This window comes from Ornithorhynchus anatinus, chromosome 6 (genome assembly GCF_004115215.2).
Source record: "Ornithorhynchus anatinus isolate Pmale09 chromosome 6, mOrnAna1.pri.v4, whole genome shotgun sequence".
Lineage (NCBI taxonomy): Eukaryota > Metazoa > Chordata > Mammalia > Monotremata > Ornithorhynchidae > Ornithorhynchus > Ornithorhynchus anatinus.
This window is the reverse complement of record NC_041733.1, coordinates 36,639,919-36,666,229: the sequence shown is the minus strand read 5'-3', so window position 1 is coordinate 36,666,229 and position 26,311 is coordinate 36,639,919. Positions and strand designations below refer to the sequence as shown.

At 39.9% G+C, this 26,311-nt stretch overlaps 1 protein-coding gene across 3 annotated transcripts in view; it reads right to left on the bottom strand.

Moving 5' to 3' along the window:
* Positions 1 to 26,311, bottom strand: part of STAG2 (stromal antigen 2) — an 85,049-nt gene that overhangs the window by 11,665 nt on the left and 47,073 nt on the right. For 2 of the 3 annotated variants that reach the window (XM_029067251.2, XM_029067253.2), the window contains 12 exons: positions 24,294 to 24,364; positions 23,308 to 23,395; positions 23,145 to 23,225; positions 16,025 to 16,117; positions 14,124 to 14,298; positions 12,389 to 12,528; positions 11,597 to 11,698; positions 10,901 to 11,049; positions 10,052 to 10,180; positions 7,070 to 7,275; positions 3,058 to 3,247; positions 2,861 to 2,974 (listed from right to left, as the gene is read on the bottom strand). In XM_029067251.2, the coding sequence (XP_028923084.1) occupies positions 2,861 to 2,974; positions 3,058 to 3,247; positions 7,070 to 7,275; positions 10,052 to 10,180; positions 10,901 to 11,049; positions 11,597 to 11,698; positions 12,389 to 12,528; positions 14,124 to 14,298; positions 16,025 to 16,117; positions 23,145 to 23,225; positions 23,308 to 23,395; positions 24,294 to 24,364 (1,538 nt within the window). The remainder of the gene's footprint in view (positions 1 to 2,860; positions 2,975 to 3,057; positions 3,248 to 7,069; positions 7,276 to 10,051; positions 10,181 to 10,900; positions 11,050 to 11,596; positions 11,699 to 12,388; positions 12,529 to 14,123; positions 14,299 to 16,024; positions 16,118 to 23,144; positions 23,226 to 23,307; positions 23,396 to 24,293; positions 24,365 to 26,311) is intronic. The other variant, XM_029067252.2, reaches the window with a different exon arrangement.

Genomic DNA, 26,311 nt, shown 5'->3' with positions numbered 1-26,311 from the left:
AAACAGAGAAGCAGAGGGTAGAGCATGGGCCTCGGGGTCAGAACGTCCTAACTTCTAATCCTGGCTTGGCCACTTGTCTGCTGTGACACCTTGGGCAAGGCACTAACTTCTCTGTGCCTCAGTTACCTCATCTGTAAAGTGGCTATTAAGACTGTGAATCCCACGTGGGATATGGACTGTGCCCAAACTGATTAGCTTGTATTCACCCCAGCACTTAGTATACTGCCTGGCACATAGTAAGTACTTAACAAATGCTAGATGGAAAAAATGAAAACAAAACAAAACAACAAAAAAATTACTGTAATTCATTATGCAGGAGGTGGGCAAAGTACAGGAATTGATCAAAACTTGTCCATTAGAGTGGTGTCTTTCAAGCATCTAACTCCTAACCTTTGAATTCCTTTGAATCATATGAATTTGCCCAAGGTAAAAATCAACTGATTGGATCTACTGAGCACTTACTATGGGCAGAGCATAATACTAAGCGCTTGGGAGAGTATGATAAGACAGAATTAGCAGACTTCATCAATCAGAAGTATTTATCGATTACTCTGTGCACTGCGCTCCTCACTTGGGAAAGTAAAAAGGAACAGAAATGATCCTGACTGTCAAGAGCTTACAAACTAAGGGGGAAAAAGACACGAAAATAAATTACAGGTAGGAGGAAGGAATAGGGTTGAACAATATGTGCATAAGCACAAAAGGGGAGGCCTTAGTATACAAGTGTGATGTGGGTGTGTTCAAGTAACAGTTGAAGGGGGAATAGGTGGTAGAGTTGAGAGGTTTATCAGAGGACTACTGAAGAGGATGGGATGAGCAACGGTCTGCCAGATGCCAAAGGGAGGGAATTCCAGGCATAATGGGGAAGGTGTGAACAAGCTCAGCAGCCAGAAACAGAAACAGTGAAGCACAGTAAACAGGTTGGCATGAAAGGAATGAAGTGAGATCCAAGATGAGAGATGAATGAGGATGAGGAATAGTAGAGGGGAGAGAGCTGACAGCATGAGTTAAAGCCAAAATGGTCAAGAGTTTGTACTTGAAGTAGAGTGGAATGGGCAGCCATTGGAGGGTTTTGAGGAGTAGGGAAACATGGAGCACAATGTTATAAGAAAATGATCTAGGAAACAGTGTGAAGTAAAGGCCAGAGAGGCTTGACACTGGATGCACGGAAGTCTATGATAAAAACTAGCGCAGCAGTTGAGTTGGAGTATGACAAGTGCTTCAGCCAGTTTGCTGCCAGGTGGCAGTTTGTATGGAGAGGAAGGGAAAACTCTGGAAATGCTGTGGAGAATGAACAGACAATACTTGATGAAAGACTGAAAAGAAGGGTTGTGGGGGGGAGGTGTCAGGGATAATGCCAATATTATGGGTTTGAGACCCAAGGAGGATGTGGTGTTGTCAACTAGAATTAGAAAATTAGGTGAGAGAGAGGATTTTGGAGGGAAGATGAGTTTGGTTTTGCATGTCTAGAGCTTGAGGATATCCTGGTGGCAAGGTGAGATGTGAGACTGCAGAGGAGGAGAGGACAGGGCTGGTACAGTAGATATGGGGGTCATCTGCATCGACATGGTAATCATAAATAACCCAAGAGAGTGAAGGGAGAATGAAAAGACCCAAGAGGGCCCAGAGATGGGCCTTAAAAGAACAACCACATAATAAGGGAGGAGGAGGGAGAAGTGAGCCAGTGCAAAAGATAAGAGACAAAGAGGAGAACCAGGAAGGAGTGGTATGAGAAAAGGTGTCTTGAGCCACACTCCTACTTATTCTACTACATGACAACTACTGTGTTTGGCAGAATTGATGCTATTTGATATTTAATAAACTTTGCCTATGAGCATTGTCCTGGAATTGCTATTTTCTGTGAAAATCCCCATTTCATCATGACGAAAGGCTAGGTTCTGGAAGTAAGACCCAAAAGGCTCTTTAAAAGTTATCAAATAATCATAATGATAATTACCTCCCTTCTCCTGGAAATAAATGAAAAGCCCAAAACAAAACAGAACAACAACAAAAAAAGGCAAATGTAAAGGATGTTAAATTGGATTCATGTTCTCCCTTAATTGTGTTTATTAGTTCCTCTACCCACGAGTGAGAGGTTTCACTGTTTTGAAAGCCCAACGGTTCTCAGGGATACAGAGGTACAAAGAGCTTATTATTGCCTACCAGATAATACAGCATTAGACTTAGGGTGGAAGATAGCTACTTTGATATTACTTTAGAGACTGCTGGAAAATATTGGAAAATGATTATAAGGTCCAAACAGACAACCATACTGAAAAGAACTGAGAAAGTATTTAAGACCACATATGTGTCCTTCATAGATCAGCAGCATGGCCTAGTAGACAGAGCATAGGCTGGGACTCAGAAGGACCTGGGTTTTAATTCCAGCTCCACCATTTGTCTGCTGTATGACCTTGGGCAAGTCACTTCACTTCCCTGTGCTTCAGTTCCCCATTTTACAAATGGGGATTAAGACTCTGAGCTCCATGCAGGACAGGGACTGTGTCCAACCTGATTAGCTTGTATCTACCCCAGCACTTAGAACAGTGCTTGACACACACTAAGTGCTTGACAAATACCATCATCATTATGATCATTCTGCTAACATTTGCAGGGCTCTACAAACAACATCAGTTCATATCAGGAAATAAGCTCCTTCAGTGCAGGGTCTGGGTCATTTCCTTCTGTGGTCCTCTCTGTGCATAGTAGGTGCTCAACTGATACCATTGATTGAGAGCTATCAAATAGAAAGTGTACCCAAAGTATTTTTACCTCTTTGGCTCCATCAATTCTATCGCTGCACGGCTGAATAAACAAATCCTACATTCGTAACTTGTGAAGACAAAGCAATCTCACTTACATGGCATGTTGAAGATTAGTTCGCAGTTTAACGTAGCTCATTGCTGCTCTCTCCTGCTGTTGCCTGGCTGCTTCTTCTTGCTGCCTTTGAGCTAGCATCCATGTTACCTGTGTGCTTCAAAGACCAATTTATTCTTGACTTTGAACTTTTCGGGTGTAGATATCAAAAACGTTTATCAGTGCATCATGGGTACTTACTTGTAATCAAGTGGGGTTTGGTGGTGTTCCGGCTGAATTGGATAGACACCCATGAAACTCTCTTCAGGTCGTAATCTTTTGGGCTCTCTCATAATCGTGGAAGTGAGTTGCGGTGTCTGCATCATAACAGGTGTGTGCATTGTTTGTTCTCTGTTCAACCACATACTATCACTACTACTGCTTTCTTCAGCTGCAAGGAAAAGATAAATAATCACCACATTAATCACGTAATGATAGTCAAAACAGGGGTGCAACTGAACTTAATAGGGATTTGTTCTATAAATAAAAGCTTAAACTATTAAAAAATGTTTAACCTCTGTCACCAAATGAACCCACCAGACTTATCAACTTAAAATCTGTTATAGGTAATGTATTGGTTAAGCACTTGTGTGCCAAGGACTGTAATCCATCATTCAAATTTACTGATTGCTTATTGAGTGCTAAGCATTTACTATGTATTAAGCGCTTGGGAGACTACAAAACAACAGTGTTGGTAGACATATTTCCTGACAACCGATATTTTCTGTGGGGGAAATCTAAATGGTTGGCTGCAGTAATCTTAAAAGTAGACGTATAACACTTAAGAGCACATCAATACCACTCACCCCACTCTGTGGTAAAACAGTAATGACAGAGTGTACTGAATGCACCTGGACAAAACAATAATAATAATAATAATAATGATATTTATTAAGAGCTTACTTTGTGCCAGGTGCTGTACTAAGTGCTGGAGTGGATACAAGCAAATCGGGTTGGACGTGTTCCCTATCTCATGTGGGGCTCACAGGCTCAATCCTCATTTTACAGATAAGGAAACAGGCACAGGGAAGTGAAGTGACTTGCCCAGGGTCACACACCAGACACGTAGCGGAGCCGGGATTAGAACCCATAACCTTCTGACTCCCAGGCCCATGCTCTATCCACTACACCATGTGCTCAATGTGTTATACTAAGGTCTCGGGACCTATGCACCAGAAAAATGTCACGCTCTCTACCCACCAGGGGCAATTTCCCAAGGATCACCAGAGAAACTAAAAATGCAATGCTCCCTACTGAAAGGGGTTCCACTTTTCGGTAAACTAGGATTTCTAGCAAGAGCACACCAACCATTTTGCAAGCTTTCCTACCCTGCAAGCATTTTATAAACAGTAATTCTCATATCATTGTTTTGAAATGCTAGGCATGTTTCATTTATTGAAATTCAACTTCCTATTAAACATCAAGCACTATTTTTTCATCTCTATGCCTTAACTAAAGTCAGTGACACACTTTTGCTGTCACAAGCTGTTATGATAGATGACAATTATTAGTATTCCAATCTAAAAGAAAAGGGAAAGGTGGAAATTCCTATGCCAATGGACCCTAAAAGGTACTGAGAATGTGTGTCCATATATTGACAGTATAAATTCTGCCTCCGTTATATCCCATATGTGGACCTCAACTGGAAAAAATAATGCTCATCTTGGATGTTGGCCTTTAGAGTGAGAAAACTCACTTCTATATACCCTAAGTGGCACTGGGGTGAAAAAGAACTGTATTCCAGTTCCAGGCCATGCTCCTGAAGAATGATGACAGCATATGAGGCCTTAAGTTCCCTTAGAAATTCTTCACTTTCAGATGGATAGGAACTCATCAGAACATCAAAGATCAACGTGCATTTCTGTTTCTTAAAATTCATTCATCTTTGTCCCATTTCTACTTTCCTTTAAGGTTACTGACCTTCCTCTGGATGGACATTTGCCATATCCCAACAGAGTGGTTGAAAAATACTTTTACTGAGGTGGACAAAAGCCACCAAACTGTCTTTCAAGTTCTTTCTTGCTATCTGTCAATGGTATTTATTGAGTGCTTACAGACCGCTTGAGAAAGTATAACAGACCTGGTAAGCAAGAATCCTGCCCACAAGCACCCCACAATCTAGTGACCCAGACCATTAGTAAGTGTGATCTGGGTCTAAAATTTGGCCCTCATTTCCATTACCATGAATGAGCTGGGATCAGGGTACTCTTGCTCTCTCATACCCTTCATCTAGTTGGTTATTAGTTGTTTACCACCCAAGGACTAAGCTGTCAGCAGTTGTTTGAGAACCAAAAACAAGCCAACGTTTTTCAGAGATCATTGGAGTCTAAGCATACAAATACTTATAAAATAATTCAAGAGAAGCAATGTGGCTTAGTGAATAGAGAACCGGCCTGGGATTCAGAAGGACCTGGGGTTCTAATCTTGGCTCCACCACTTGTCTGCTGTGTGACTTTGGGAAAATCACCTAACTTCTCTGTGTCTCAGTTACCTCATCTGAAGATTAAGACTGTGAGTCCATGTGAGACACGGACTGTGTCCAACCTAATTAGTTTATACCTTCTCCTGCTCTTAGTACAGAGCTTGGCACATAGACAGCACATAAAGTCATTAAAAAAAATGTGGAACTTAACTAATGCAACAAAGATGTGGAAGAAGACAGGTGATGACCAAGGTTAACAGGAATAGCTGAATGGGGGTTTCTGCCCTGGGGAGGAATTCTTACAGAAAGCAAACTGATGAGACACTCAATGGATAGAGTGGAGCTTTAGGGCACCCAAGGCATCTGTAAGGATCGAACAGTAAAATGAATGTCCCTTTTTTCCTTTCTTCCTAAGACTTAGAATTAGCTGCTATAGGAAGGCAAATAGAGCATTAACCTCAATTTATCAAAACTAGAGAGTGCAATTTGCTCAAGACCTTTGATAATTAAATGTTGCTTCTAAACTCCATCTTTAGTTACTGGGAGCTGAGTATGTCCAAGCAAACCTAACCAAAAAAAAGGCTAAAATGCAGTGAATGAATAGTTTCCAGTAACTAATCGTGGCTCTGCTAAACATCTTCTACATCATCTTTGGCTTCTTGATTTCATTTTGAGCAACTCTACATTAAAACTTGTCTTAAGCCGTCAAGTTGTGTCTGACTCATAGCAACACCAAGGACCCACCCCTCCCAGAACACCCTGCTCTCCATCTGCATTCGTTCTGGTAAAGGATCCATAGGGTATTCTTGATAAAAATATGGAAGCAGTTTAACACTGCCGCCTTCCGCACAGTAAACTCAAGTTTCCTCTCTCGACTTTCTCCCATGCCGCTGCTGCCCAGCATGGGTTAGTTTTGACTTGTAGCGGATTGCCTTCCACTTGCCAGCCACTGCCCAAGCTACGAATGGAATGGGTAGACTTCTGCTTTACTCAATAGTATTTATTGAGTGCTTACTATGTGCAGATCACTGTACTAAGCGCTTGGGATGAACAAGTCGGCAACAGATAGAGACAGTCCCTGCCGTTTGACGGGCTTACAGTCTAATTGGGGGAGACGGACAGACAAGAACAATCCCGTAGCTGAGACTGGTCTAGTACTGGAAACTCTCCAGGTGCGATGCTGAGAGGAGAAGATTAAAACCTCCCTTGATTTATTTCAAAGGGTACTTGAGTGTAAATAGAACCTGTATAAATCACCCTAAGTTACAGAACTTGAAAATTTAATTACAACAAATACTAACATACCTAACGCAACGAACTTAACATAGGCTAGGTTTATCAGGAAAGTTTTCAAACTAATCTGTACTGTTGGACTCAAAAAGTAGTCATTTCCCTCTTCCCCTCCTTAATGTTTGCAGGCGCATGTTATCTGGAACCAGTTTGGACATGTCGATATTGCCGACCAAGATGGCATGCCCCTTTTATAAATATAATTTTGCCATTATAGACACAAAGATGTGCATAAATTGGATAAGGCAACAAAGAATTCATTCACACCATGAGCTCCATTAGGGATGAGGTCTGTGTCCAACCTGATTACCGTATATCTACCCCCAGCACTTAGAACAGTGCTTGACACATAGTAAGTGCTTGTGGGCAGAGAACATGTCTACAAACTTGGCTTCATTATACTCTACCAAGTGCTCAGTGCAGTGTTCTGCACACAATAAGCACTCAATAAATACAACTGATTGATTAGCAAAAACCATAATAGCAATAGAACACACATACCCTCAGGAATTTTCCGTTTTCCTGTTGCTGGCTTTGTTTTTTTATTCCTTACAGTAGATCCACGACTGCTAATGCCACTTATGACTGACATTGTGTCATCATCGCCTCCAGCTAATAAAGAATTCCTGTAAGACATCAAGGGAAGCCACACATCTTCTCTTCGGAGAGACATCTGAAATGTCATGAATTTTTCCAGGTAAACGTACCTGAAGGAGAAAAAATATTGTTATAATATGCACAGTGTAGACTCTTTTCCAAAAATAAAAAGCTTCAAAGTGTCAAGGTATAGGATTCCGTATGTACACTTTATGGTTTAACAAAAAGCCACAAGTGCTGAACCACCTTCTCTTTAGCACTACTTAAATAGTAACTGCAAGGAGAATACATCATTAAAATCATTCAGTTACTCAATAAGGATCACACTTGGCTTGTCCTTCAGATGCCCCAAGTTTATATATAACAGTATGCACTGAAAAAGGCATGTATTAACACACCTAGCATATGAATACACACAGTCATTATCAAAGGGGGATTCCACAGGTCCTAATGTAGCTAAAATTAAGGTATAGCTCCACTAGGTCATATTGGCCAATTAAGAGCACTGTGTGTAAATTCATTCACACACAAACACAGTATAGAGTTTTGCAGCTGGCAAGAGAGGGAGACTTCATATCTGCATTTGTACCACACAGAGCTCGCTACTTGTTGACTTGCTTTGTTCAAATTTTCATCTACATTTTAGCCACCGGCTTCATGTTGGTAATCAAAGCAAATCAACTAAATATAAGAATTTTCAACATACCAAGCACCTATGTACAATGAATTCACAAAAAATTGGTATATAAGCATTGTGAGGAACCAATGTGGCCTAGTGGAATGACCACAGGCCTGGGATTCAGAGGACCTGGGGTCTAATAATGGCTCTGCCACTTGCCTGCTATATGATGTAGAGCAAGTCAGTTCACTTCTCTGGGTCTGTTTCCACCTCTGTCAAAGAAGTATTCAATACCTGTTCTTCCTTAGACTGTGATCCCCATGTGGGAAAGGGATTGTGTCTGACCTGATGATGCCAAATCTACACCAGCACTTAATACAGTGCTTGGCACACAGTACAGGCTTAACAAACCGCACTTATTATTACTGTTGTTATTATTAGCAGGCAACTTATATGTTCTGAAATAAGTACTCCTAGCTGCTAAAATTAGCAAAAATAAGATTTCATTTTGGTTATGTAGTAAAAACAAATTTCCATAATACTTTGCTGGAGAGATTATTTGACCAACCCCCCCACCTCGCCCACCCACACAAAAAAAAAACCCTCTCCCAAAAAATGAGAGGGAGAAGTAACCTCTTGTTTTGAGAATGGGTCTGTTTGCTCTGGGGGTTAGCAATTGGAAGTGTATGGTGGCTCCCTTTGTTTGATGCTCTTAACATGCTGCTTTCTAAGTGGTCATATCTATTTGGACCAAACTGGAGAAGGGTACAAAACCTAAAGACACATCAGAAGAACCAGCCAGCAGATTCTGAGTCCACGGACCAAGTCAAGCCATACTATGGCCGAGCCCAACCCAAACATTCCCTCTGCTGAATCTTGAACACATGTGGGAGAAAAGTAGCAAAGAAGATGAGGTGCTACCAAGGATCTTAGCAAAAGTATGTCATCTCAAGGCTGCATGGATGGTTCCAGGGAGGGGTGTTTATTCTTTTCAATCCCTAGAAAACTACATATTGTCATACTATGTGTACAACAACAATGTTGCATTAAAATACACTGACTGAGAACTGTTCTGAAAAGTTCTGAAAAAGTTCATGCTTCTCCTCAAGTGCTTAACTATCTACCCTACCCCTCCCACCCTCTGCTCCTCCTCCTTCCCCTCCCCTCAGCACTGTGCTCATTTGTATATATTATTTATTACCCTATTTACTTGTTAATGAGATGTTTATCTCCTTGATTCTATTTATCTTGATGATGTTGGTCTTGTTTTGTTCTGTTTTGTTTTGCTTTCCTGTCTGTCTCCCCGGTTTAGACTGTGAGCCCATCATTGGGCAGGGATTATCTATCTGTTGCCGAAATATACATTCCAAGCACTTAGTACAGTGCTCTGCACTTAGTAATCACTCAATGAATACGAATGAATGAATGAATGAATGAATTTAGGCACAGGAGGAAACAGATGACTTCCAAGTCCTTCTGAAATATATCGCTTCCAGGATACCTTCAGCAGTTAATTTATCATCTCTCCACCTATACCCCCCAACTCTCACATCAGCATTTTTGCACCACCGAGCACTAAGTACCCACAACCCCTCATAGTACTTCTGTAAATCCAATATACACTAATAGTTCCTCCTACTATTAATAATGATGTTGGTATTTGTTAAGCGTTTACTATGTGCAGAGCACTGTTCTAAGCGCTGGGGTAGATACAGGGTCATCAGGTTGTCCCACATGAGGCTCACAGTCTTCATCCCCATTTTACAGATGAGGTAACTGAGGCACAGAGAAGTGAAGTGACTTGCCCACAGTCACACAGCTGACAGGTGGCAGAGGCAGGATTCAAACCCATGATCTCTGACTCCCAAGCCCGTGCTCTTTCCACTGAGCCACACTGCTTCACAATCATACTATTGTATGATCCTCAAAGGCAGAAACAATGCCTATTAATTCTACTGTACTCTTTCAAGTGAATATTCCAGTCCTCGGCATAGAGTTGGTGCTCAGTGAATACAGAGGATCAATTGATTGTGCTCCTCAGTTAATATTCTAAAAGATAACTATTCAAGCACATTTTAAGCTCTGAATCCCTGGAATTCCTATTCCTTCAGTTACTGGAGTCATTTATGTTGTAAAAAACAATACTGATATTTGGATTAGCAGTACAAAAATTAAAAAAAAATGGTATAACTTCTATTTGGGGATTTCATATTTATATTACAAGTATGTAGATTTTCAAGTTGGAATCGTATCTAACAAATACTTACACTGTTCTTTTATCTTGTCGGAGTAGTTTGGAAGAGAATTCACTCAGAATATCAAGAAATGCCAAGTTTAGAGGCGGGTGGCTCTCACCTTGAGGATTAGGTTCTTTAAATGCAAATTCTATTCCATCCCTAAGGAAAAAAAAATCAATATACTTCAGTTTAAGGGATAATTACAGTGGAATGTAAGTGAATTAAATTTTGGGTAGTCTCCCACTACAAATACTTTAATGCTATTGTCCTCTTCAGTGTACCTTCTGTCATTTTCTCTCTTTACTGCTTCACTCTTCTAACCCATAGGCTTCCACTAGGTTTTTGTCAAATAGGATACGGTTCAGCTGTTGACAGTTAACTAACAGAGCAACTGCTCATTCACCTTAAGTGTGATTTAACACCCAACTTTCTAAAGTCCTCCAAATTTCTTGGGGACTGAACTACCACAAAGAAAACAAACTTTCCACAGAATTTTCAAGATGGAAAAAGAGTCTTGTGGTAATTCTGTCACAGAAATGGACAAGTACTTTTTTGGGAAAACTTTTGTGTAGAACAGTATCAAGCATTAGGTTTGGTCTCCTCAACTTGTATTGAAGAATTTTACATTACTCGATCAATGGTACTTATTGCATGTTTACTATGTACAGAGTAATATGCTGAGTGCTCAGGAGAGTGCAATACAAAAGAAGTCATAAACACATTCCCCTGCCCACACAAGCTCACCGTCTGCATTACCTGATCAATTAATTGTACTCCCTTCAAAAGAAGTCACCCTCCCCTCATCTTTCAGAAACAATTCACAGCCATCAAGGGAAAAAGTAGCAAATGCTATTTGCAAATGAAATATTTGGTAATTACTTGTGTAACATGGCAATGGCTTCTCTTGTTTTCAACTGATCAAGTCCAAATGTTAAAGCAAAGCGCCGAGCAAGTTCTTTTATACCACTGAATGTTGGTGACGACCTGTCAAAATTATACCCATTTTCCTGTATCATCTCATTGAACAACTGTTGGAATTAAAAAGAAATGTATCATGTCGTTATCAATACTTACAAACGCATTACTTGCACTGTCAAAATACATATTTTAGAAACGATGTAAAATAAACCTATTAGGTTATTTTTATTGTTGTATACAAAGACTCACTTCACATTTACAGGGAGCATCTCTGAACAACAACAAATTAAAGCTGAAATAATCATTTTCTTTAAATGAGAAAATCCAGAGACAGAATGGTTCATTTATCTCTTCATCTGATGTCAAGGGGCCTGAAGTAAAATCTAGTGATTTCTGCCCTCAATCCAGAATGCACATTAAAGTAAAATTAATGCCTTTAATTTTTAATGCTACTTTTTTCAGCTCGAGAATTTGTAATGGAAACTTTCTGAATCATACTTATGTAGAGGTCTTTAAAAATGCCACTAAAAAGGACCTATTCATAGCTATTTACTTGGAACTGCTATGCATACTGCTCTGGCTTATATTTTCAGTTTGTCATAGCCCTTAAATACTTAGACAAATTTTCTAAAACAGCAACATAGTCAATAACCTTACCTGTTGTAAACTGAGAATAAGCGTCTTTGCACACTGGATTTTATCTATCTGCCTTGTTTTGCTCATTGTTTCCTTGATAATATCGCCATAGTCATTGTAATACTAGAAAAAATATAAATGCATGTTTTTTAAATTATACCTACTAAAAGAGGTACATTTACTCAGGACCCAGTCAACATTTCCCATTCCAAGGAAGTAAGGAACACTAAGGAAACCATTTCTAGGAAATAAACTGCGAGGGAGTGTGTTTTCTCATGCGCAGTACAGACAAATGAACAAGCCTAGTATTTTCATGAGCCATTTAATCTGAGTTACTATTCCTTAAAAGCACAAAAGGATAGGGCAGCAGCAATTCACTCACTCCTTTTCCACTGGAGAACTACTCAATTATAATTAACAAATGGAAATCAACAAGCTTAGACAAGAGCTCTTCATATACAGAAAGAATGCTCTGAACATTAGACAATAGTTGATTTCTCTACTTTCTGTACTGCAAGTAGACTAAGCAGAATCAAATCACAGGGGCAAAATAAATGGTGAATCTGATAAATTGGGATTTCTCATTAGAAAAAATATAGTTCAGGTCTATTCTAAATGGTTTTGTATTACTTATGAAAATAGGAATAGAGCATCCAACTAGTCACACCATATACAGAAATGGGAAAGAAAATCTGATAGTCATTAGTCACACTAAAAATAAATGAACACGATTGCACGATTTCCCTCATATTTAATATAAACTTAATATCTTGAAAAACCACAAAAATGGGTTCACACAATTTTTGAATTTACCTTCATGTATTGCTTGAAAATGTCTGCAGCAGTGTTCATTTCTACCACAGTGTAAACAATTAGTTTACAAAAAGCGGCGAGTAAATTTCTTCTCTTATGCAATGCTTCAATCTTACTGGCCTCATCATCCTGCTGTCCATCTGGAAAAAAGTTCCAAATATTAAGGTAACTAGGTTCACTTCACTTTCTTACTCAGGTCACCCAACCTATTGATTCAACACTCCAAAAACTGAGAAAAATTTCTAGTGCAAAATAGAAAAACAAAATAAAAAAAAATGGAGTCAAGTCCTTTTTCTTTCTAGGAATACATTCAAAAGCTGCTTCAAGACCTGCTGCTTTCAGAAAAGCTCAGGAAGTGGTCACTAACACTCAAAAACACTAAAATACCAAAAGTTGCATTATAGTCCCCCAAAAGACTCCAAAATAAATGCAAAGGAAGTTCCGTGGTTTGGTCATTCTGAAAGGGCTGAGCCTCTCAGCACCATCTGTTCATTCATTCAATAGTATTTATTGAGCGCTCACTATGTGCAGAGCACTGTACTAAGCACTTGGAATGTACAAATCAGTAACAGAGACAGTCCATGTCCTTTGACGGGCTTACAGTCTAATTGGGGGAGACGGACAGACAAGAACAATAGCAATAAACAGAATCAAGATAAATAAATAGAATCTGTTCCCCCTCCTTGGGACCCAGGAAGGCTAGGGACATGTGAGGGGAAACAGAAGCAGATTTAAAAAAAAAAACCTATACATTCTGCCAAAGTGAACAAAAGAGCATGCTATAGGATCAAGCTTGGTAATGATAATGCATAATTGTGGTGTTTGTTAAGTGCTTACTACATTCCAAACACTGTGCTAAGTGACAAAGTAATCAGGTCAGACACAATCCCTGCCTGGACATGGAACTCAGACTAAGCAAAAGGAGTACTGAATCTCCATGGGGAGACTGAGGCACAGAGAAGTTAAGTGACTTGCCCAAAGTCACCTACGTTGGAAGAGCTAGAGTGATTGAGTGTGTCCCCGTCCCTGTGGAGACTCCAGGAAATGAATTTTTTTTTTTTTAATTTGAGTTTGTGGTGTCTATGACCCTCTGTCTTCTGCATGATTTTTCATGCATCCCTTTCACGGTATCTACCTCAACTTGTCACTTTGCACTCATGCATTGGGGGTAGTTGGTTACCTGTTTATACATTTCTGCTTGTGTTAATGTATTTTTACATTTGTTAGTCCTCTCAAACTTACTATACGGCAAATGACTTTGCAACCGGTGAAATTTCCTACAAAACTAAGTGCTTTCTAGAGTGGGCTTCAATAAATAGGGTTACCTCAGTGGATGAGTTTCAAGTACACACAAAGAAAAATACCACAATGCTACCCATGTTTTGCCATCTCTAGTTCAACTGAGGCATCTTTATATGAGCCCAGGCTAAATAGGGAAACTTCGTACAAAGAAATCTCCAGGTTTTCCTACAAAATGTTAAATTGCTTGACCACTGTTTATATAACCTTTGTATATTTGATTCTTGTTTTTCCATTTCTAATATTGGTGGAAAAGTAAAATATTTTGCTCTATAGAAACTATTTAATCACTGGATCTCTGAAGAGTGCCACAAATATATAAAAAGTACAGCAAGTCCAAATTAAAGTTTGGGGATCAATTTACATTTTCATTACTATTTAAGAGCTAAAACTTGGAAGGAACTCAAATCAATCCTTACAAAATGCATTCCCTTACCTGCACTATTGCTGTCATCATCCTGGTCGATGAAGACATGATCCAGAATGAAGCTGAGCAGTTCTGACTGCAATGAAGAATCGGGAGTGTATACTAGTGGCTCCAACATATCACGCCCTCCTGACATAATCTGGTGGCTGAATATCATCAACACATCACAAAGAATAGTGAAGGCCTGTATGAAAATGTTAAGAAAACAAATTTTAAGAAAAATAAATGATTTCTAAAACCACCTCCTCCAACGAAAAGTTTTATTTGTAATGAGACAAACAAAAAATGGCTTTCTGTATCTTAAACTACCTTTAAAAGAATTTATGATGAAAATCAAGTTTTGACTAACATTATTGATTCCCTGCACACTTTCCCCTGTAATAGAAATTCACTGAAAGAGAATGTAAAGGGTTTTTTTTAAAAAAAAAAATTGTAAATAAGTGAATGAAAAGAAAACTGCTGGTTTTGGCTGGTAACAGAATAACCCATAAAGCTTCTGATCTGCATTCATAAAAGTCCAGAAAGGGGGAACTGGGAAAAGGAACTCAGAGCAGAGGAGGGACATGAACAAGGAGGACAACCAACATAAAGCTGTAGAAAGAGAAGGGGGAAGATGTTGGAAACCAAAAACCTCAGTGCACAGTTTCAAAGTTTGCAGGCTCGATTGGTTACTCTTCAGACCCCTGAATAACATTTCCCAAGAATAGCCAAAGGCTATAGAGAGTGCTCATGTACACCATTTAGCACATAATAACTCCAAGTAACTTGAGGAAATCTAAACTGAGCCTCTAGATGTGGTGGAGTCATTCATTCATTCAATTGTATTTATTGAGCACTTGCTGTACTAAGCACCTGAGAAAGTATAGCACAACAATAAAATGACACATTCCCTGCCCACAAGGATCTTACAGTCTAGAGGGGGGAGACAGACATCAATACAAATAAATACTTTTCAGATATGTGCATAAATGCTGTGGGGCTGATAGGAGGCTACAAATCTGATGCATGGCCAGAAAAAGGCCATGGACTGCAAAGCATTTAGGCAGACTGAAGTCACTGGATTTGATCTTGCTTTGGGGCCGGGTTACAAATACATGCAAGACAAGTGTTTAATATAGTTCTCTGCATGCAATCAGCGCTCCATAAATACCACCGATTCACTATGTAAAACGACTGTTACATGCACAACAGTGTCCATCAACTCCAAACCTCACCAAAACAAGGCAAGGGGAAGAAGAGGGATAAAGGAGGCTGAAGAAGGCTGCCGAGAGTGCAGTGGGTTCAAACCTAGCCTATGGCCGGTACATATAGGGATATTGAGTGGAGATTATTTTGGATCTGCAGGTATCTGTGAGACTTGAAGGGCAGGAGTTTGGGTTTTTTTTCGAAAGGCAAGAGAATACTATTTAAATATCTCAATCAATGGTGTTCACTGAGCTTGCTGTGTGCAGAGCATTGTACTTGGGATTTACACAGAACTTGGGATCTACACAGTGGTCTTCTCAATAAACATAACTGATGGATTAACTAAAACTGCACTGTTGATTCAGACATAGCATTATAGACTTAAGACAACTTCCAATCTAAACTGGCTGGCATTACACATAATTCTTACAGAAGGAGAAGTTTTCCTTCATTGTGTCAGGCTGGTAATTAGCCATGGCCTAAAAAAAAGAAGTAAATTAACCTTGAAATAAGAAAGTATCTAGTTTTCTCACATTACAAAAGGACGGAAATGATTTGACTGAAAAGGAAACAGCGCTATTTCTTGTCAAAGTTATCCCTTTGACAACAAAACCAAGTTTTGTATAAAGTTGCAAATAACTTTAATAATGTGTTACATTTTCATGTAATGAAATCACTTTAAAAAGTTTTACTTATAACAAAAAGGAGAAAATTAAATCACTAACCTGTTCTTTAACAGCAGTATTCACGTTGGTCAAGTAATGCTGACAAATTTGACAAAACACCCTCATTTGTTTCTTTAAACGTAGCAAGTCCTCCTTTAAAAAATAATAGAAGTTGACTAACTAGGAAAATATCTAAAATAATTACGATTCAAAACAAAAGCAACATTTCTCACTTCCTTCACACATAAACATCAACACCCTACAAGTGTGTTTTAGACTTAATTAAAAAGAAAAACCACATTTATCACTGTCACTTTGTTCTATTTAAATTTACTGATCATAATTCTATATTTCTAGAATTTGTCTTTAGAAGTTCTGTCACATCTTTATTAAATTCACATAACCTCCCAACCACCATCCTCCCTGTAATCTGAGAGAAAGAAAAAAGAAAAAAAGATGCATTTTTTAATGAACAAATCTCATCAAAACTGCAGTCTAAAAAATATAAAAGATTTACCTGGCTCATGCCCAAAGGACTGTCAAGTCCATTGGGAAGCAAAGGACTAATGTCTGTGGCAGTCTTTTCAGATTGCCAGTTGTTCACGGCAAACAAAAATGTACCCCGGATGAGAGAAGCAGCATGGCACAGTGGAAAGAGCACGGGCTTTGGAGTCAGAGGTCATGATTTCAAATCCCAGCTCTGCCACTTGTCAGCTATGTGACTGTGGGCAAGTCACTTAACTTCTCTGTGCCTCAGTTACCTCATCTGTAAAATGGGGATTAAGACTGTGAGCCCTACGTGGGACAACCTGATTCCCCTGTGTCTACCCCAGCACTTAGAACAATGCTATGATGGGCAGATTTTTTTTAAATCCAGTCTATAACATACTGTAGTAGCTTTTAGAATAAATACACAGTTTTGGTATTTTACCTTTTATTAAATCATCAGGTCCTAAAATATGCCCTTGGGTCTCAATAAAGCATACAAGTGCCAATGTTACCATGAAACTACTAAGATTGATCTTATCCTAATTTGTTCCCATATTAACTCCTCAGCAAATTTCTGATGGAAAACGATTCAGTCGGGTTTAACTATACTAATTCTTTGAAAGCAGATGTTCTGCTCAAACTTTAAACTATAAAATACATCCAACTGACATTAGGTTACAAACAATGTCATGTCAGTACCTACCTGATACGTTTGGCAGCAAAGTAGTTAACATGGCAAAATCAGTTTAATTTTTGAAGCAAGTTTTACAACACACTCTCTAAAAGCTTCATTTCCCACTTCCAACTAACATGACAATAATTGATTTTAAAGAGTTGCCTGCTTAAGTCTGCTGATGGAGGGCTTTACTCACTATTACTATCCTAATCTTTGTTTTTCAAAGTGACATCACATGCACTAAACTGTTAAAAGTTTACAGAATTTTTTTTTACAAGAAAATAAACCAGGGTCAAATTTCAATATGACAATCTTCAAAAATGACTGCATCTCTGGCTGTTTTGGAAAAATATGTGATCTTTTTGAATAAGGGTAGTTGGCTCATGCAGTTTTATGTAGAAAGATTTATGAATGGATAAGCACACGGTATTCACATTCACCACTGTATCCCTGAAAATAATGCATGTTGCCATTTGAACTCTTCCAAATAAGTTTCCCTTCCCATTTACCACCATCTTCAATGTCTCTACAAGCCACATTATCTTTGATTCCTTGCTCTCCTGAAACTCTCACATTTAACATGTCATTAAATCCTGTCAATTTTTCCTCTCCAACATTGCCCATATCCACCCCTTCATTCCCCTCAAGACCGTAATCTCACTGGGGGCAGGGAACGTCTTTACCAACTTTCGTGTTGTACTCTCCCAAGTGCGTACTACAGTGCTCGGCACATAGTAAGCACACAATAAATACCACTGATTAATTGATGTCTGTCTTCCTCATTACAGTGTAGAAACCTTGTGGACAGGGAAAATGTCTTGCGCATCCTTTTTACTTAGTAGCCAAGGGGCATTCAACAAATACCATTCTCAATCCCTATGGCCACATCCCTGTTCCAAACACTCATCATATTCCCAGTACACAAATGTAAGGGTTTCTCTTCTATCAATATTTTTTCAGCCTGAATCGCTTTTCTACAACTTCCATTAGCACGTCTCTCCACTCTTCAAAAACTTTCAACATTAGCCAAAACTCCATCCAAAAGGGAGAAACTCCTGACCAATGTTTTTAATGTACTTCCTCAGCCCTCTCCCCACCTTACTTTATCCTATCATCTTCCACTTGCACTCTAAGCATGATTGTTACATTGGATTAAATGGTTACAAATCTAATTTGGTATCTTAATTAGAAGGGCTTACAAATACAAACATGAACTTCCATCACGTCAAATAGAGCAGAGGCAGAAACAAGTGGGGCAGAGACCATTTAACAAAAGGTCCTTGGATAATTAAAAATGATAATAAATTAACATTTGTTTCAAGTCAGTGATTTCTTTTCTGGTGTTGCGGGTCTCTCTCTCCCTTTTAAAAAAAATTATGGTTAGGAATGCCAGACACACTAAGAATAGCAACCACACAACTTCACTTTGGGACTTCCAAATATATATGTTCCTTGTTCCATATACTAGGACTCCCAACTCTAGCAGGGGAAAGAAATGCTTTGGGTGTCAGAGGACTGAGGATCTAATCCTGGCCCCGGGTCACCTTAGGCAAGGTGCTTAATACTCCAGGACTCAAATTCCTCTTCTGCTAAATGGGCATAAAATACCTGTTCTCTCTTCCCTCGTAGACCGAGAGCCCCAAGTGGGACAGGCCTTGTGACGGAACTGGTTATCTTGAATCTACCTACCCAACACCTTAATGTGCATTTGACATGTATTAACCACTTAATAAGTACCACCATTCTATGTATAATCAATTGTGCAAGTGATTACATACTCCGATTATCTATCAGTTTTTTCACTTCTAGAATCTGCCCCTTCCTCTTCATCTAAACTGCTACCACACTGACCCAAGCACTTATCACATGCCACCTCTGCTACTACATCAGCCTTCTCACTGACTTCTCCACCTCCTATCTTTCCCCTTTCCAGTCCATACTTCACACTGCTGCCCGAATCACTTTTCTAAAAAATGAAAATAAAAAGTTCAGTCCACAGTTCCCCGTTCCTTCTCAAGATCCTCCAGTGGTTGTGCGTTCGCTTCCTCATAAAACCTAAACTCCTTATCATCATCAGCTTTAAAGCTCACCCCCACCTACCATACCTCGCTGACCTCCTCCTACAACCCTATCTGTACATTCCATTTCTCTAAAGCCAAACTACCTTCAGTGCCTCCACCTCATCTCTCTCACCCCTGACACCATGCCCATGTGCTCGCATGGGCCTGGAACTCCCATTTCTGACAGCCCACCACTCCCCAGTCTTTCAAAATCACCCTAAAAATTACACCTTCTCCAAAAGGCTCTCCCTGACTGTGCCCTCATTTTCCCTTCCCTCTGCATCAGCTACGCACTTGGTTGTTTAGCCTGTAAGCACTTTGACTCACCCTAGCCCCTATCACTGATAAATGGGGATTCAATACTTGAATCCCTCCCCTCTGTGAGCCCCAAGTGGAACCGGAACTGTGTCTGACCTGATGATCTTACATCTATTTACCCCAGCGCTTATGCATATACCCTTATAATTTGCTATTTCTCAATCTTAATGTCTGTCTCAACCCGTAGGGTGTAAACTCCTTGTGGGCAAGGTTCGAGTCTGCCATCTCTGTGGTACTGTACCATCCCAGGCACTAAATACGGTGCTCTGCTCACAATAAACACTCAGTAAATACCACTGATTGATTGATGTCTGTCTCCCTCAGGGTGTATACTCCTTATGGGGAGGGAACATATCTTGTGCTTCTTCACTTAGTAACACAAATACCATTATTATCATTCTGCTTTCAGGAGGCAAGATGGGGAAAATGTTCTCCAAACATTCTGGGGCTGCCACTTTATAACCAGCTTACTTGACTGACTAGTGTTAAGAAAATTATCTACAATACATAAACGTATATTATGTAAGATGCATATGATAGATAGGACTGGCTGTGCCTACACAAGGGCAGGGGGTTTGGGGAAGAGTCATTTCCAGTAGAATCACTCAGTAGGGTTATTTTAGAGAACCAGCACGGCCTAGCAGCATGACTTTATTCATTCAATAGTATTTATTGAGCGCTTACTATGTGCAGAGCACTGTACTAAGCACTTGGAATGTACAATTTGGCAAACCCTGCCCACTGCCCATTGACAGACACAGTCTAATCGACGGGCTTACAGTCTAATCGTTTAGGAGTCAGGAGACCTGGCTTCTAGTCCCAGCTCTGTCACTTCGCTGCTGTGTGACCTTGGGCAAATCTCTGTATCTCAGGTTTCTCATCTGAAAAATGGGGATCAGGACTTTGATCCCTCCACCTTAAATTGTGAGCCCCGTTTGGAACAGAGACTGTGTCTGACCTGACAATCAGCATCTATTTACTCCAGCGCTTTAACATAGTACTTGGCACATGTAAATGCTTAACAAATACCATTATTTGTATTATTGTCTCCGTTATCTGAACTAACAAGAGTAAGGTTAAATTAGATAATACAAAAATACTGGATTTGGGTCTTAAAAATAAACAAACTCAAGCGTATTTGGTTATCTAAATTTCTCCTTTGCCTGCAGCTAAATTAGCCTCACATAGGATTAAGTTGTTGGTTCAGTTAAACAGTATTTTGAACAATATAAGGTTATTCAAGCCAGCCTCAGACTGGAAATGAGACATTTGGATAATCATGTTCTAACGATAATTTGGATCATGTTCAAAGGTTTCCAATAACATAATGCAATCTAGAATCTTTTTTCCTAAAAATTCAAAGCACTAGTACTACCATCATTTTATTTTTCCTAAATATATTCTTGTAAGAGGTACAATGGGTTGGAGGTTGATACTAACTTAATTTTGTATTTGGAGAAATTGAGACAGAGAGGTTAACCACATGCCCATAGTTACTCGCACATGCCCATCGTTACTCGGTGAGTTAGTAGTGAAACCCAGGTTTCCCAAATCCCAGCTGGATTATACGTTCTATCAGCGAGCAGTAATCTAGGGTGTGTCCACATTTAGTTATATGTCATGCACTCCTGAAAATACCCTGAATGTCAACTGTGAGTCAAGTCATTTTTTGGCCCATAAAAATATTATAACCAACCAAAGCACCCTCCTATCCAACATCTCCAGCCAGACTATTACCACACAGGTTCAAACTCTTGTTATATCACAGCAATCTCATTTTAATCTTGTGGTAAAATTTATAGATATTATCTAGTTGGTTTTCCTGTCTCCGCACTTTCCATCTCCAATCTATATTACCCACTGCTGCACGGATCATCTTCTGGAAGAGTTGCTCATCTCACAATTTCCCTCTCCTCTATTCCCACCAAAGATTTCCCATTTCTGTTCATCAAGTACAAACTTCTCATAGTCAGCTTTAAGGCTCTCCTCCAACTCCCCAAATTTTGCACAGAAGCCATCAACCACTACTCCCCAAGCTCTATCTCTTCATTGCTCCCACGGTAACCTACTTGTAACTCCCCATCCACTCTCCCATCTCCATCCCACCACTCATGTTGCTCCACTTGGCTACATAGTCAACCTCTCCTAACCCAAAAGACTACAAGTTTTGTATGGTCAAGCCATCCTAAAATACCATTTCCTCAACTCCCAACACCCTGAGTCGCACTAACCACCTGCAATCTGTAGCACTTATATTTATATATTTATGTATGCTCCCATTGGGCACTTACAAATATATGTGTAACCACTGCAGATTTGATTATTTATTCTGTTAAACCTGTTTGTAATTATTATTATGCCAGTCTCCCCAATTGGCGTGCAATCGCCTTGCTGGCAGGAAATATGGCCTGTGCTTCTGTTGCAGACTCCCAGTCAGGCCTCGTGCCTTTGGAATACTTTGAAATTAAAATGATTAGAAAGGATTATGTACATGGTATAAAGTTTACCATGAGATTACTAGAGAAGTAGCACGTCCTAGCTGACAAAGCAGGGTCCTGGAAATCAGAAGGACATGGGTTCTAATCCTGCCTTTGCCACTTGTCTGCTATGTGACTTTGGGCAAGTCACTTCACTTCTCTGGGCCTCGGTTACCTCATCTGTAAAATGGGTATTAAGACTGTGAGCTCCATTTCAGACAAGGACTGTGATCAACCTGGATAGCTTGTATCTACCTCAGCACTTAGTATAATGCCTGGTACAGAGTATGCACTTAACAAATGCCATTAAATAATAATAATAATAAAGACTTAAACTGTGTTCAATCTGATTAGTAAATGCTTAACAAATGCCATAAAAAATGTTTAAAAACAAATATTGATATTCTAATATGGGGTAGTCCCATTTAAATACTACAATTTTTTAACTATTAAAGGCCCGGATGGCAGCTATGTTGCCCCAGCTCTTCCATTCTACTTTGTATATATCTTATCAAGGGTGCTGAAGAAAGCAGTAGTGGGATCCAGGGAATGATGAGGTAATGACCCTCAACTGCATACCCAAAGCCACCTTGGAGAAGGAAGTTGGCAGCTCTGTGGACCTTATGTCAAAAGGGGTAGCAGCATGGAGGTAATGCCTAATTTGGTGCTGCTGACTTTAAGGACCTGCCTTAGGGACTTTACCTGAGCCCAAGGGGCAGGCATGGGTATGGAAGCCTCCCTTCCCAAATCCAGGGAAGCTGATCTGTTAGACCTCACAACATTGTCCTCAGAACTTCATGCTATTCCGATATATTCCTTACGACCGCTCATAACTGCAGTGCAGAAAAATGGAGCCCATCTTTTCATCCACAAACAAGCATTACGGTTACATACAATACAATGAATCACAAAATCATGTTTTTTGAAAAGATGAAATAGTTTCTGTTTTTAAATTAAATCACATTAAGGCATTTTATTCTCTTGGACCTGAATCACTTATGTACTAAAAATGGGAAAGTCCTCCTTGGAAAATTGTGCCAGGTTTAATTGCAGTGAATGGTGGTAAAACAATGAATAGCAATCAGATTTCAAAAGACTTACTTTTAAGTGGTTAACATGATATACCTATGCTTGTCTAACACTACCGGCGCACAACATACCTTTGTGGAACTGCTTTCGGTAATTTTTGCTAGCTGCCAAAGGATTACATAGTGGGTACACTGCAGTGCATGAATGACAATCTGTAATTTAAAAAAAAAGCGATTGCGATTAAAGGACAGGACTATTCATTCATTCTGTAACACACAAATTTCAGATACACACCTGCTCAGGCATGTCTCCATTTTCAATACCGGTTTTCAACAATTTGTAATTGCAACCAAACAAATCCCATCTTGAAAGATCATGGGCACTAAAAAGAAACAGAAAGCTTAATTAATTTAGAATTTAATAGATTAGGTGTAGGGGTCTGAACGTTAAAGTGAATATTGTCATATTTTGATAACTCTAAGCTTTTAGCAATGACACCAAAATTACACAAAGATACAATTTCCCACAAAGACACATCAGAATAAATTGTTTAATGACATTTTTCCCACATCAAATAACTCAAAATTTAACTCACTCAAAATTTAAAATGACATCTCCTCCAAGATGCCTCCCCCAAGTCCTCCTTTCCACCACACCCCATGCCCTAAACCCTTCCCTCTGGCACATATGTGCTCAGATCAATGCCCCTTAAGCAACTGATATTCATCCCATCCTTAGCCACTCAGCACTTACATACATATCCGTACTTACCAGTAAGCCCCTGTCTGTAATTAATTGTCTGTCTCCCCAGCTACACTGTAAACTCCCTGTGGGAAGGGATTATGTTTCTAAACTCTATTATATATTGCACTTCTCCCAAACAATTAGTCAAGTGCCCTGCACCCAGTAAGTGCTCAATAAATACAACCGCCTGATTTATTATTGCTTAATGCTCTGCACACAGTAAGCACTCAATAAATCTGACTGAATGAAAGAATCAATGTAATATATTTCTTTTCTCTCCAAATCCCAAGTGAGAAAGAGCATGAGCCTGGCAGGTTGGAGACCTGGGTTCTAATCTTGGCTCTGTCACTTGTATAACTATGGGAGAGTCACTTTATAAATCTATGCCTCAGTTCCCTCACCTTTAAAATGGGGATTCGATACCTGTTCTCCCTCCTCCTTAATCTGCAAGCCCCACGTGGGAAAGTGACTGACCAAAAAAAAAAAAAAGTGAACTACCCTTTTAATATAAAACTTGACCTGAAGATTTAACTTACTTGTGAAAAGCAGTGATCCTTTTTAATGTTGACAAAACCTGATAAGCATCATCTTCATCAGGTTCTTCACCCTATTAATAATGTTATAACAGAGTATTGGGTATTAACAACACATTACATTACAAAGAGAACCAGTTCTGTAAAAGCAATGACCATCTTAATATACAAAAACTCCTGATACTTTTGATGACTTTCAGTACTACATCATGAAAACAAATATCAGAAGTTCCAAATCCCAACTACAATAAAACCCCACATGACATCTAGCTATGTTTGGGGACAAAAATGACATTATGGAACTATGTTTTCTGAAACATTTAAGTCAACAGAAACATTAAATTTAGGTTGTCAGGTCCTGTTTTCCCCTTGGATGCCTATTCTTACACCTTACAATATGAAAGGTGGTGTTTTCCTAAAATTCTCTCATATAATTTTGGTGGAGGTAGATTGTCTCCTACCAAAGTGCTGCAGGGGTCTCATGTAAAAAAGTGCTATATACCCATCTTCAGAGTCGTAACAGGAGAAGCATGTCAACTTTCTATTTTGAGCCCAGGGACAAGATCGGGACAGAATATGGAATTAATGGACACGGCAAATAGAATGAGAGCGACCAGGGTATTGGGACACTCAATTTCTAGCCCCAGCTTTGCCAATGGCCTAGACTTTGTGACTCGGTTTCCTCATCCCTCAAATGGGGGGGGGAACAGGACACATGACACCCTACCTTTTTCTTAGAATGTGAGTCCTACATGATCCAGAGCCTGTCTTGAATATTCTATTACCCCAACAGTTGGTCCATTGCTTGGGACCTAGCTGGTGATTAATATCATTACTGCCAGTATTTATCAGGGAAAAAAAGCGGGCCAGGTGCGGAAAGAGGAGAAGGAAGAAGAGGACAAGAAGGGGAAGCTGTCTGGTGCTGCGGCCAACATTCTTTAAGCCCCAGGGAGCAGCTCAGTTTCCGCAGCCTTCTCCAACCTGGAGTCATTGGTATTAGCCAAGTGACAGTGGCTTGGATCCTGGCCCGGGATGGGCTAGCACAGCCAGAACAGTTAGTTGTTGGATGTGCTGCAACAGCAGCAGGGGGTGGGTGACAATGGTGAGAATGACTGCTCTATGGAGCTTAAGTGGTATCGGTAATGGTCTTGGACATTTTATAGTCATGTTTCTCTAGAACCCCTTTAAGCACCCCAGCAGCTTGATAAGCACAATGCCATCCCCACAAGGGCTGTGGCATGCTGCCAAAAGGGCAGCAAGAGGGAGAGCCAACATTTCCACATGGCCCCAGCCCCTTCCTGACTCCAAGGGGTCTAGGGTACAACCTACAACTACTTGCCCTACCCAGGAAGCGGTAAATGACACCTAACCTAGGAGAGGAATACTCTATCAGCCTCCTTGCTGACCTCCCTGCCTCCTGCCTCTCTCTACTCCAATCTGTACTACAATTTTCTACACATATGTTCAGTCCAGTTGTCCCCACTCCTCATTCATTCATTCAATAGTATTTATTGAGCACTTACTATGTGCAGAGCACTGTACTAAGCACTTGGAATGTACAATTCGGCAACAGATAGAGACAATCCCTGCCCTTTGACGGGCTTAGTCTAATCGGGGACTCCATCCACCTCCACATCAAACAAAAACTTACTATCAGCTTCAGAGCACTCAATCACCTTGCGCCCCTCACCTTACCTCACTGCTCGCCTACTACAATCCAGCCCACATATTTCTCTCCTCTAATACCAAAATACCTCCATCTCATCTATCTTACTGCTGACCTCTTGCCCACATCCTGCCTTTGGCATGAAACACCCTCCCTCTTCATATCTGACATTACTCTCCCCCACCTTCAAAGACTTACTGAAGGCACATCTCCCCCAAGGGGCCTTTCCTGACTAAGCGCTCATTTCCTCTTTTCTCACTCCCTTGTGCTTCACCCTTGCACTCAGATTCACTCCCTTTATTCACCCCTTATGCAGCCCCACAGTACTTAAGTACATATCCACAATTTATTTATA